We start from the raw sequence: 14,026 nt of genomic DNA on the forward strand, positions 1-14,026 counted from the left end.
TATATGCAGGATCACAAAAATACTCTATATACTAATGTATACATAAAATAACAAACTTACATGCAATATTCCTGCAATCTTAGAGGTATAGCCCCGTGGCCTCTCTTTATCTTTAAACCTAAATGCAACAGCATTCAAGTCCTAAAATGGAAAATTAATCCAATTACACTTAAGTCAACTACTACTTAGAAATAGTTTTAAAAAGTTCTTTTTTTAGTGTCTAGCTTGCACTCCAGACTTTCTACTCCATATTTAACTTTATCAGGAAAAATCAGCTATGCTTGATTTAGAAATGTACAGAACACAAATGAAAATAACCAAAACAGACTATGATTGTTTAGCCTAAAATACTGAAACTATTAGTCAAAGAATTTAGGAAAATTGTGCAAGAACTTTGCAAGATCAACAGTTACACAGATGATCATTTCGTTGATCCATTTAGAGAATTGCACCCAGGTTAGAAGCTCCTATCCTAAGATCCACAAGCAGAGTATCCCTTTAAAGTTTAACCTAAGTAAAAAGGATTTCTTTTGGGCACCTGGGTGGCTCAGTTGGTTAAGCGGCTGCCTTTGGCTCAGGTTATGATCCCAGAGTCCTGGGATCGAGTCCCACATACAGGCTCCCTGCTCAGCGGGGATCCTGCTTCTCCCTCTGCCTGCTGCTCCCCCACTTGTGCTCTCACTCACTCTCTCTCTCAAATAAAGAAAATCTTGAAAAACACACACACACACACACACAAAAACAGGATTTCTCTCTTTTTGTTTATTCATTTTTTTAATTTGACAGAAAGAGAGAGAGAGAGAGATCACAAGTAAGTAGAGAGGCAGACAGAGGGAGAGGGGGAAGCAGGCTCCTCGCTGAGCAGAGAGCCTAATGCGGGACTCGAGATCATGACCTGAGTCGAAGGTAGAGGCTTAATCCACCGAGCCACCTAGGCGCCCAGTTTCTCTCATCTTAAAAATTACATTTCAGAATCTCAATAAGTCTTAAATATAAAGCACATATTTCTAAAAAACATTTTAAAGAAGGCTTTAAAATTCTGACAGGGACACCTGGGTGGCACGGGTGGTTGAATGTCCAACTCCTGGTCTTGGCTCAGGTCATGTCTCAGGGTTGTGGGATCGAGCCCTGTGTCTGCTTCAACACTGCCCTTCCCGCTGTCCCTCTGCCCTGTGCACACTCTCTCTCAAATAAATTGAACTTTAAAAATAAAGTAATAATAGTAAAATTCTGAAAGAGAACATCTGCTTTATTAAAAAATAGTAAGAGATAGCCAGGCTTTTCCAAACATACAACAAAAAAAGCACTTTTAAGAACATAATCATATAAAAAAAATTCACAATTTCTTTGAAAGTTCACTGTAGATTTTTATCAGCAGATCTGAAAATGACAGAGGCTCATGAAGCTTTTGGCATACACTAAGGTATGCCCTGAAACTGCTGGTTTTGTTCTGAGGGACAGAACAAAAGTTCTGTCCCTTTTTCCCTCCGAAAAAAAGTTACTTGATGCCTTAGCCCTAATTGTGCCCCAGGTAGCCAATCAGAGTAGTACAACTAAGCTTTAACTAAAGCTATTATGCATTGCAAGATTTTAGAGTTTAAATAACAACAACAAAAACAACAACAAAAAACCCAAAAACTTTAAAAGTTTCATTGGGCTTTAAATTTAAATTAATTCACATATATACGTTTCCTGAAAAAATTTCCTTAAGAAAAATTTTGGTGAAACAAAATTACCTTGCACTCTTGGAAAACCCATTCTTGAGGTCCTTCTGCACGTAACTTCTGAATGTACTGAAACATGTGCAAAATTATATCTTCAACGTGTACTGGAAGAAAGGGGCACACTTAAAAACCATTCAGTCCTTGTATCCTTCAAAGCAGTGAGCGCACTCCTAAGGTAAAGTCAGGTAGGTAGAAATGGAGTCCTCACCTCCCTGACACTGGTTTTAGGGTTCCACACACATGGCCCTCCAGGCTCTAGGACATGGGAAAGAAGGGACTTTGGGGAAGTTAATGAGCCGACGAAAGGCCAAGGACACATTTCATAAATGTAACATAATGACAGGTTGTTAAGGAGGAAAAAAGCATCCATGAAATGAAGGCCAAGCTGCACATGAAAAATACAATGGATGAATTGTATGAATTAAAGGCTTTACGGCTTTACTACATAAAACAGATCCACAGCATTAAGAAATCTTTAAGAATTTATCATAAGAAGTCAATTTTCATTAAAAAACAGGTCAATACTTACATAATCCTTCCTCAGTCAGGTCCACATTAATGATAAAAAACATAAAACCTCGGGCTCCTTCCTTCTGTCCACCAACAAGAGTATTTACCCAGCCTGTAAAATTCAAAGGAAATCAAAACAGGCTTGTATGTGTGGCTTCCTTTAAGATAAAGAATTTTTTTTTAATTTATACTATAAGTTCCCAAGATATTAGAATGGACCATTTGCACAAAAGAGCAGAAAAAATTGGTTCAGAAAAACTGTTTCGGACACTGTGGAAGACTGAAGGGATTTTTTTGGGTTGGGAGGTTTCCTCAGGACTCTTCAAGTCATAAAAGAAGAGCCTGAGCTGAGAGGGGCCGTGGAAATCACCTACTAATTAGATCCTTGTACAACCTCTGGTCTGATGGGTTAAGAGCAGGCCAATAAATAATGTGTACTGTTATTCCACAGAGATGATAAACAATACCAACGTGAGCTTTTACTTTTGAAACTTTTTTAAGATTTTACTTATTTATTTATTTGACAAACAGAGATCACAAGTAGGCAGAGAGGCAGGCAGAGAGAGAGGGGGGAAGGAGGCTCCCTGCTAAGTAGGGAGCCCGATGTGGGGCTCGATCCCAGGACCCTGGGATCATGACCTGAGCCAAAGGCAGAAGCTTAACCCCCTGAGCCACCCAGGCCCCCCAAACCTGTCTGTTATTTAAAACATGTAGCACAATCTCTTGAAAAGTCTAAACCTCGCTGCACAATACTGAAGAGTAAAACAAATTATGGCGGCAGGGGGAGAACCCAGAGCAAAAAATCAAAAGCACACTAGCAACCCCACCTCACTCTTCCATAAACCCAAAACTGTCTCATCCAAATATGTTCCTTCACACAAAAAAATCTAGGAGAAAATGAGAGCCAGAGTAAAAGGATGTGGGGTACTACCCTCAGAAGCTGGTACTCAAAAGACTTACCTTTAGATTTAAGTTCTGATAACAGACTTCCAGGACCTTCATGACCAATGAGATGACCAAGATAATGGCCAGGATTTGATTTGTAGTATTTCTGAAGGTCAGGTATGGGAAAAGTCACGTAAAGATTCCTAATGTCCTTAATGGGTACTATTTTGTAAAGTTGCTAGAAAAAAAATCAAGAAAGATTAGCAATATCAACTCCTACTGAATAAAATATTTATGAACTATGAAGAATACAGATTTTCATGGAAAAATCCCAAATTCAAGAGAACCAATTGCCCCACAGAAAACTGTACTGACCACAAACAGTAATTGGCTTGGGCTCTTTCTAAATGGACTTTCATTACAGTTGGTATACAGCCCATGTCTGGTCCCCTCGGCCATGCGGCTCAATATGCTTGCCTCTGTCACTGGAGAACAGCCTCTACAATTTAGCAAGGCTCTAACTACCAAAACTACTTTTAGTATGCAAAGATCGGATTTATATCGAGATCTCTTTGGTGATACATATCCTTAATAAATGTGAAACTGATTCAATTATCAAAACAAATATTAAAAACTGTATAAAAAGGGGTGCCTTAGTGGTTCAGTCAGTTGGGTGTCTGCCTTCAACTCGGGTCATGGTCTCTGGGTCCTGGGATCGAACCCCACATTGGTCTTTCTGCTCAGTGGGGAGTCTGCTTCTCTCTCTCTCCCTGTCCGCCTTTCCCCACCACTCATTTTCTCTCTCTCTCAAAATAGATTAATTAAATCCTTAAAAAAAAAAAGGATGAAAAAAATCTGAATAAATAAAACTTCCAAAATTGTTCATCTACTCTTTAGTAAACTGGCATATATTATGATCCTGAATTTAAAAAGAAAAAATAACAGAAATACATGCACTTACTTTAAGATGTTCCTCTTGGAAAGGGTGTTCAGGAAATTCTGGCAGTGGGACATTTTTGTTCTCAACTTCAGAAAATAACTTTACCACCAGATCAGTTAGGTCGTCTAAAGATTCTGTAAGAAAATAATGAAAATAGAACTTAAACTACTCGTAACATGACAGGCAGTATTTAAAACCATAGGATCTTTTATACATATATAAAATTACTATATTGTATACCTTAAACTTATCCAATGTTACATGTCAATCATATCTCAGTAAAGCTAAACAAAACCTTAAGATCTCCTGAAAAACCTCCAGACTATTAAAAAGAAAACCTACGATTTTTTTTAAAGCTGCACCTGATGAAATTGAAGCACTCTGCTCAATCCCGTCAGTGCCTGTGCGACTTCTAAAGCTGAGCCATACCGATAACTATACCTCACACATGTCTAGCTCTTTTACGGTTTAAAAACTGTTTTACAAATGTTGTCTTGCAATAAATTTAAAACGTGTATTAAAACAGTAAAAGAAGAGTTGTCTGCATTTGGAAAATTATTTGATCTACAACTGCCAACAGGCACATACTAAACCATTAGCTGATAGGTGGTAGCATACACTTTATAAACAGACACAGTCTAAGTCCATTGTTAAAAGTCAAATTTTAGAGCTTGTGGGGCGCCTGGGTGGCTCAGTGGATTGGGCCGCTGCCTTTGGCTCAGGTCATGATCTCAGTGTCCTGGGATCGAGCCCCGCATCGGGCTCTTTGCTCAGCGGGAGCCTGCTTCTCTCTCTCTCTCTCTCTCTCTCTGCCTGACTCTCCGCTGACTTATAATCTCTCTCTCTGTCAAATAAATAAATAAAATCTTTAAAAAAAAAAATTTTAGAGCTTGTGAGTGATTCTGTGGGAAAGAGTACAAAATAGTGAAAAGAGTCCTGGGTGGGGAGACTAGACAACTTGGATCCTAACCCTGGCTTCACCAACCATATCAACTGACTACCTGGACAACCCTGGTTAACCACTTCAGGCTCTATAAAATGAGAACACTGGGGGAGATGATCACAAGTCTCTTCCGAGGTCTAACATTATATGGTTCTGTATCATAATGTGCCAAACCCATTCAAAGGTTTGTAATTACTGTTAGAATGAAATGGCCACTTGAAGTTATTCTGTTATCACTTACCTATATTCTTTTATAAAGAGTTATACTTGAAAAGTTTATAGAGATGTATGATATGTTCACTGCAGCATTTTTTTATAACAAAAACTAGAGATGACCTTAACATCTATGAGTATGTGAATATTATTAAATGCCTATACATTAGAATTTTATGCAGTCATTAATAAGGGAGAGATCTCTATGGGCTGGTACAAAAATATCTTAAAGCTCTATTAAGTGAAAATGGCAGGCAATCTCAATTTTTTTTAACAGGCATACTTACGTGTTGAGTATATTAACAAAATCCCACTTTTGGAAGTATAACAAAAATGACTTAAGGTGAGATTTTTGAGAAGAGGGCACTGTTATCACAGGATGGGAGGAAAGAGAAAAACTTGATTTCTACTTTATATCTTTCTACATGGAGTAAATTTTTTTCTGCGTATACGTATTTCTATCATTCAAAAAATTAAAAAGTAGAAAAAGGACTGGGTTTTTTGTTGTTGTTGTTTTCTTTTTAAGTAATCTGTATGTCCAACATGGGGCTTGAACTCATGGAACCTGAGATCAAGAGTGACATGCTCTGACTGAGCCAGCCAGGTGCCTAAAAGGTTATCTTTTAATAAACAAGATAACCACTCACCTTGATTCTGTCTCCTCAAGAAGAGGGTATTTATATATGGTATAAATATTCAAATCACCTGTTACTGTCAGGAAGCATCTGGATCAAGAGAGAAATTTCCCTCAGTATTCTGTAACCCATTTTGAACTTTTCCATGAACTTTTTAAGAGAACACTTAATCACTACTTGAGATTTGCCTTTATATAGTATGAAATTCTCCTTTAGGCTTATGAATATGAGCATTTGTACTTCACATATTAAATGTACATATTTTTACTTCTTTTTTTTTTAAGATTTTATTTATTTATTAGACAGAGATCACAAGTAGGCAGAGAGAGGCAGGCAGAGAGAGAGGAGGAAGCAGGCTCCCCGTGGAGCAGAGAGCCCAATGCAGGGCTCGATCCCAGGACCCTGGGATCAAGACCTGAGCCGAAGGCAGAGGCTTTAACCCACTGAGCCACCCAGGTGCCCCTTTACTTCTATTTTTCCTGACATGTACACAGGACCTCAAATTGTCCAGAACCCAGTACAAGGCAGACCAGCGGCTACTCGTTATATGACAAGGAAGCTCAGGAATGGAGTAAGTGTATCTGGAGCAAGAGACAGCAGGCGTATCTTTATGCACAGATGGAACATGTGACTTGGAACAAGGTGGGCAGTATACAAAGCTTTACCAGCCTGAGGGGCTGGCAAGAGCGAGGCTCTTTAGGGCAAGGTTCTCCCTGGTGAGCCTTTCAGGTATTTCTACCCTGAAAGCGTTAAGTTCACAGTGTAGCTTTTTAAAGGTAAAGCAGCTCTATGATACCGCAGTCTGTCTTTTCCCCTCTGCAGTGCACTACGGGACATCGAAGCAAGTCCCTTTCATCGTGACATCAAGAGGACTTGGCAATCCCAGGGTCTGTACTTGATAGTTACCTATTTGCCAAGCTTCCAGGTAATTAGTGCTGTCACAACTAGAAGGATGGTCCCGTGGGAGAACAGAGAAAAACCTTTCTGTCCCTTTGTGATAGAGATCCTTCCACATGGTTACTCTTTCTCTTCCCCTCATCCTAAAGAAAGAGCGGATTTTCTATTAAACCTGAGAATTCCTGTTTCCTCCTCACACCTCTTGTACTGCAAGGACACCTCTCCCAGGCCCTCATCAAGTATACTGAACTGAGCGCAGGTCAGTCCCACTAGGAGAGTGGTGTGTATGCAATCAGGAAACTGAAACATCTGTTTCTTTTAGACACTTGCTCTGTCACTTCCAATAAACAGGGAACAAGGAAGGCAGGCCTCCTGGATGATTCATCTGTTGTCATTATCACTTGCCCAGTAAGTGCTTACTGAAATCAAGTGTTTTTTATTTCAACACAACACAGATAAAAATATTCCCAGGACTAGGCTCTAAATACCCAGGGTTATTTAACATTCTAGAACTAGCTACTGTTAGCAAGCACACAGAGTTACAGACTCCTTTTATTTTATTGCCTTCACTCCTTGGACCCATTTTATATCCTGGTTCCTATTACCAACTTAAAATATATATAGTTGTTTATTTTCTACTTACAAATGTAACATTTGCCAAAAGTAGAAAACGAACAACAAATGCAAAAGGAAGGAAACAAAAGTTGCTCATAATCTCAGGATTACAGGATGCTAAAAGCAGCTACCGTTTATGGAGCATTTGCTGTGTGCCACGCACCATGCTAAATACTTCCGCGTTACCCTGATTAAACCTCATAACAGCTTGTGAGGTAGCACACCTCCATTTTAAAAATGTAAAAACTAGAGTTCAGAGATCTGAAAAGTCTGTTAGCTCAAGGCTGCACAGCTAAGTAGGTGGTATATCTGGAATTCAAACTCAAGTTGGAGGAGTCTAGAGCATGATTCCCAACTACTATATCACATTACATTTCTAGTATATGTTTTTCTATTTTGTCTTATGTCTATACTATATATGTCTATTATAAGTTTTTATAAATCCCCAAAAAGACCATATAGCACATTGTTTTTATAGAGTGCTTTTGCTTTCTATTGGACATATTAAGAATATTTTCCCATGTTATTGAAACACTGTCATAATATTATTTATTCATTCAGTATATATTTAACATGTGCCTATAATGTGTAAAGCACTAACTCAGGCACTGGGGACAAAGCAGTGAACAGAATAGCTTCTATTCTCAAGTACATTACTTTCTGGTATGGTGGACAATGATAAAGAAATATTTAATATTTCAGTGATAATAAATGTTGTAAAGAAAAATAAAGCAGGAAGGAGAACAGAAAGAGGGAGAAGACATACAGTTTTCTATAAGATGCCATATTACATAGCTATAACATCATTATTTAACCTATCTTCCATTAGTTGAACAATCAGATCATTTCTAACTTTTCACTAATACTATACTGACAGAAATATCCTAGTACATCCACTTTTTGAACAACTCTGGTTATTTCCTTAGACTGCATTTCTAGAAGTAAAAACAAACTTTTTAAGGGTGATACACCTTGTTAATCTGTTCTCCAGAAAGTCTAGAACAACTGCATAAATTGTATACACCATCACCAATACAAAAAGGGCACTGCTCCTCCATAATGAGTATTACTTAAAACAAAAACAAAATTATGGTAATTTAACAGGAGGAAACAGTACATTGTTTTACTTAATTTGCATTTAAAAAGTCAAACCTTTATGTGGAAGTACCAAAGTATCCACAAACAAATGAATGAATAAAGATGTGATATAGAGAGAGAGAAACAGAGAGAGAGAAAATGGATTATATTACTTATCCATAAAAAAGAATGAAATCTTACCATCTGCAACAACACTGACAGAGCTAGACAGCATAATGCTAAGGGAAATAAGTCAGTCAGAGAAAGACCAATACTATATGATTTCATTCTTTTTTTTTTTTCAGCGTTAACAGTATTCATTATTTTTGCACCACACCCAGTGCTCCCTGCAATCCGTGCCCTCTCTAATACCCACCACCTGGTCCCCCCAACCTCCCATCCCCCACCACTTCAAACCCCTCTGATTGTTTTTCATTCTTATGTGGAATTTAAGAAACAAAACAAGGGGGCAGGGAAGGAGAGAGACAAAGAAACACACACTGATGGTTACCAGAGGGTAAATTGAGGGGATGGATGGAATAGGTGATGGGGATTATGGAACACACTTTTGTCATGATGAGCACTGGGTAATGTACAGAATTGTTGAATCAGTATATTGTACACCTGAAACTAATATAACACTGTATATTAACCAACTGGAATTAAAATTAAATCTTAAAAAAATAAAATTAAAAAATAAGAAAATAGTCAAACCTTTAAACCTTTATTTATATTCCAAATCATTTTTCCAGTGTACCATCATCTGATTCCCCCCACCCTTTACCTGCCTTTTAATCGTGCTCGCTTCCGCAGCACATATACCTGCCTTTTAATCCTATTCCTAGTTTTCTGAATTGCTACAAGGTCAAATCTATTAATCTGTTTATACTTCCTTTCTTTGCTTTTATATGTTTATAGAACCTACTATTTTTTTTTATATATAGGGCCTACTATATATTTTTCTCAGGTCTCCATTTTAAAGCATCTATACTCCTTTTTAGAATACAGAGTTAAAAACAAAATTCCCCTCCACATATTCTCCAACAAGATCATTTTCAAAAGCCTCTCTGTAGATAAAGGCTGTATATTCTTTTCCCAATACTTTGAAAGAGTCAAATGGAAAACTAAGATTATCCAATTCTATGGAAAATTTTAAGGATTCTTACCTCGACCTAACACACAAATAGCCATTAAGTTGGATGAATAATAAGTAGAATGGAATTTCAGTAGCTCCTGTCTGACATCAATGCCTTCTTGGTTTGGTCTAGTCTCTAAAGTATATTTGTTACCTGAAAAGGAAGAAAAACATTTTTTAGAAAAAGAAAAATATGTGAACTTTAAAGTTATGGGATTGTTATGGACATTGCTATAAAGTAAACTTAAAAAACAGAGATCTAACTAACACACATAATGATTAGTTAATATGTCTGAATGTAAGCTGGATACACAGGAAAGAAGAATACAAATTAATAACATTTTAAACCACAGAGAGTGTCCCCTTAGGAACTTAAAGGGCTTTATGAAAATTATACACCTTAAAATCCCTATGAGATAGTAGGTATTATGAGCACTTAAAGGACAAAATGAGATCTACATGGCCTCCATTCACACTTACTTTAATTTCCAATTCCCTATGTGCTTCATAATTAATTGAAGAAAGTCACTAAGGGATCTTTTTGGAACTTGCCAAGTTACTTGTGGAAAGAAATGTACTATTCTTGGCTGTAACATTAAATTTGTGATGTGAATTCTCATGGATTTGATCTAGACTGGTAAAAATAGGATGCAATGCTATTTTTATAAGTCTCAAGCAATGTGCATATATATATATGAACCACGGAGATCTCTTACAACATGTAATAACTCAATTACAGTGAACTAGGCAAGTCAAAAGCAAATGGTCACAATCTCTAAGTACTACATTTCTAATAAAAATCCTGACATTTAGGAACTCAGAGAATTCTAGTGATTGGAGTCTCCCCCAAAATAGCATCTTGACTAGAAATATCCTAAAATTTTTGTATAACAACTTTAATTGTTGTTCCTTCTTACACTACTAAATGGGCTGCTTTCATCTGCAGAGAACACATTCTTGGGGCGCCTGGGTGGCTCAGTCAGTTAAGTGTCTGTCTGCAGCTTAGGTCATCCAGGGTCCTGGGATTGGCTCCCTGCTCAGCTTCTCCCTCTCCTTGCCACTCTGCCTACTTGTGCTATCCCTTTGTCAAATAAATAAATAAAATCCTTAAAAAAAAAAACATTCTTTATATATTTTCTTTCCTTGGGCCATTATAATGGCTATGCTGAACTGGCATTGGAAGAGTCCCTTTCATTAACTTGGGTATCTACAGAGAAACACCAGATGGCGCTCTTATATCCAGTCTTTAGCGCTGTATGGCTGCATAGTCCTGAGCCAAGGTGCCATGCCTCAATGTTTGAATCCACAGATCTAGAGGAGAGTGTGTGCAAGCAACAGTCTAACAATGTGCTTATTAAACTTTTTCTAGTCACAAAGCAATCAAATGTACTCAATATTCACTAGCAGTAGCTTTTTAGTCAAGTTTTCAGGTTCTTAACCAGTCCTTTCAGTTTCTTATTTAAGAAATTACTTAAATTCAATTCCAGATTTGCTCTACTTGGGGTCCTGAGACATCCCCTCACTCTATCTGAGGGACTCAAGTGCTCTTAAAAGTATCCAGAAGAGGGGCGCCTGGGTGGCTCCATCGGTTAAGCATCTGCCTTCAGCTCAGGTCATAATCCCAGGGTCCTGGGACCCAGTCCCACACTGGGCTCCCTGCTCTGTGGAGAGCCGGCTTCTCCCTCTCTCTATACCTCTGCCCCCTTCTTGTTCTCACTCTCTCTCACAAATAAATAAATATGATCTTTAAAAAAAAAGTACCTAGAAGAAAAAGCACTTTTTGCTGGGTAATGATCTGAAGTTCTCTCATATTAAGGTAAAACTTGCATACTGATGGTGTCTTCCTTTTCTACTAACCGAAGATGCAAAAGCCTCAATTCCAGAGGGTACTAGTCATTACAGTTTCCTTAGTCATTTAGACTGTGAAGCTCAGATTTCTATAATATGTGAACTAAATGATACCGGGACACTCAAGTTTGGAGAAATTAAGTTTTATTTCATCAGACTATAAATGTCATAGTGTGAGATCAAAACCAGAATTTTAGTCTAAATGTGATCTGATCTGCCTACTCACAATCATGTCAATATTCTCGGTTTAAAAAAAACAACCCTCAGATCAAAGCTTATGAAGACCAAGATCATGGCCTCCCTCCATCTAGAACATAAAAGTTCCATCAGGTTAGCCAGCTCTAGAACATCCGACTTTAACTTCAATGTACCTGAATATCCTACCATTCTAGTCCCTATTCTTTCATCTTTAGGCCATTTTAAAAATAAGAGATGGGGGGCGCCTGGGTGGCTCAGTGGGTTAAGGCTGTCTTCAGCTCAGGTCATGATCTCAGGGTCCTGGGATCGAGTCCTGCATCAGGCTCTCTGCTCAGCAGGGAGCCTGCTTCCCTTCCGCCCGCCTCTCTGCCTACCTGTGATCTCTCTCTGTCAAATAAATAAAATCTTTAAAAATAATAATAATAATAAGAGATGGGGCACCTGGATGGGTCAGTCAACTGAGCATCTGACTCTTGGTTTCAGCTCTGGTCACAGTCTTGGGGTTGTGGCTCTGTGCTCGGTAGGGAATTTGCTTCTTTCCCTCTGCCTCTGCCCCTCCCCCTGTGCCCACATGTGCCTGCTCACATGCTCATACTCTTTCTAAAATAAATAAATCTCAATAAATAAATAAATATAAATAAAAATAGAGATACAGTAGGAACATACGCCAAACACACTAGACCACAGATTATGGCAAAACACTGACGGTGCTGTATTAAAATGAGCAAAAGAACTGCGACAGAATACGAGACTAGCAAAGAGAATGAATAATCCACTGTTTCTATGCAACAGTGTGAACAAAGTTCACAACCTCAAGGTAGAGTGGGAGAAGTCAAACACAAAAGAATACAGTTTTTCGGGGCGCCTGGGTGGCTCAGTGGATTAAGCCGCTGCCTTCGGCTCAGGTCATGATCTCAGTGTCCTGGGATCGAGCCCCGCATCAGGCTCTTTGCTCAGCGGGAGCCTGCTTCCTCCTCTCTCTCTGTCTGACTCTCCGCCTACTTATGATCTTTCTCTCTGTCAAATAAATTAATAAAATCTTTAAAAAAAAAAAAGAATACAGTTTTTCATTTCATTTATATAAAGCATAAAAACAGGCAAAACTAACCTGGGTTACTAGAAGTCAGACAGAGGTTACCCTTAGGGGATGGACAGTGACTACAAAAGGGCACAAAGAGGACTAGGGAGGTGCAGGTAATGCTCTGTTTCTTCACTTGTTCCATGGTGTGCTCAGTTTTTGAAAATTCAGTGATTCATATATAAATAACAGCAGAACATTCATTTACTTGATTCTTCAAATAGCAACAAAAGTAAGAATAACAAGAATAATTGATCAGAACCACACACAGGCTTATGCATATTTGCTATACTTTACAACACGAAGTTAAAAGGAACAAAGAGCCAAAGGAATCATTGTCAACAACAATGTAGCTCACCTGAGGTCCTATATCTAATGATATGGGACCTCTGGCCAAACTGCTGAAGAGAAGCTCAGTCACATTTGCTCTGAAAAATGGCTTTTAAGCCATAAATAGATAACTATTCCATCAATCTACATATTCTTTGCTGCCTAGATGTTTTCATCTTTCCTATTACACGATGACAGAAGGAAATTACAGTCCACTTGGGAACACAGCCCAGCATGGCAGCTCCATGTCCTCCGAGGTACCTGAATCAGAAAGAGGAAGGGGTTCTCCACTATAACTATCTCGGGATCAGGATAGTCAGCTCTCAATCCATTGACAGAGAAACATGGATACTAGGTATGATGAGCCAACCAAAAAAATTCTTTAAATAATAAATCAATACATACATACAAAGCATTTTTCTTGGCAAGTGGCACAGGAAGAAGTCAAAGATTCAAAGAATAAGAAAGAACTGACCAGCATACCATCATGGCTACAGGACCGTGTAGCAAGGAATACAGGTGACATTTAGGAGCTCAGAGCAGCCCCTGGTTGACAGCCAGCATGGAAATGGTGATCTCAGTCTTATGGCTAAAAGGTACTGAATTTTGCCTATGGTTAAGAATAACCTTGGAAGATGTTTCTCCCAGGTGGGCATTTTATGTAGTCAATATCTTGATTTCAGCCTTGTGATACCCTGAGCAGAGAATTCCATCCCATGCCATGCCAGACTTCAGACCTACAAAACTAGGAGCTAATAAATGGGTACTGTTTTATAATAATAATTTTAGAAATCTTTTTATTTATTTACTTGAGAGAGAGAGTGAACAAAGAGGGAGAGGGAGAAGCAGACACCCCACTAAGCAGGGAGCACAACACAGGCTCGATCCCCGGACCCTGAGATCACTACCTGAGCCGAAGGCAGATGCTTAACAGACTGAGCCACCCAGGTATGCCTGTAATAATTTTAAAAATCCAAAAAAACAAATGGGCCAAAGAA

At 38.5% G+C, this 14,026-nt stretch overlaps 1 protein-coding gene across 4 annotated transcripts in view; it reads right to left on the reverse strand.

The window, feature by feature from the left end:
- Window positions 1-14,026, reverse strand: part of IDE (insulin degrading enzyme) — a 132,217-nt gene that overhangs the window by 47,907 nt on the left and 70,284 nt on the right. For all 4 annotated transcript variants that reach the window (XM_082721936.1, XM_082721933.1, XM_082721934.1 and 1 more), the window contains exons 5-10: window positions 9,606-9,728; window positions 4,081-4,193; window positions 3,195-3,357; window positions 2,254-2,346; window positions 1,737-1,828; window positions 61-141 (exon numbers count right to left, since the gene is read on the reverse strand). In XM_082721936.1, the coding sequence (XP_082578062.1) occupies window positions 61-141; window positions 1,737-1,828; window positions 2,254-2,346; window positions 3,195-3,357; window positions 4,081-4,193; window positions 9,606-9,728 (665 nt within the window). The remainder of the gene's footprint in view (window positions 1-60; window positions 142-1,736; window positions 1,829-2,253; window positions 2,347-3,194; window positions 3,358-4,080; window positions 4,194-9,605; window positions 9,729-14,026) is intronic.

The sequence above is a fragment of the Mustela nivalis genome, assembly GCF_964662115.1.
Source record: "Mustela nivalis genome assembly, chromosome: 2".
Classification (NCBI taxonomy): Eukaryota; Metazoa; Chordata; class Mammalia; order Carnivora; family Mustelidae; genus Mustela; species Mustela nivalis.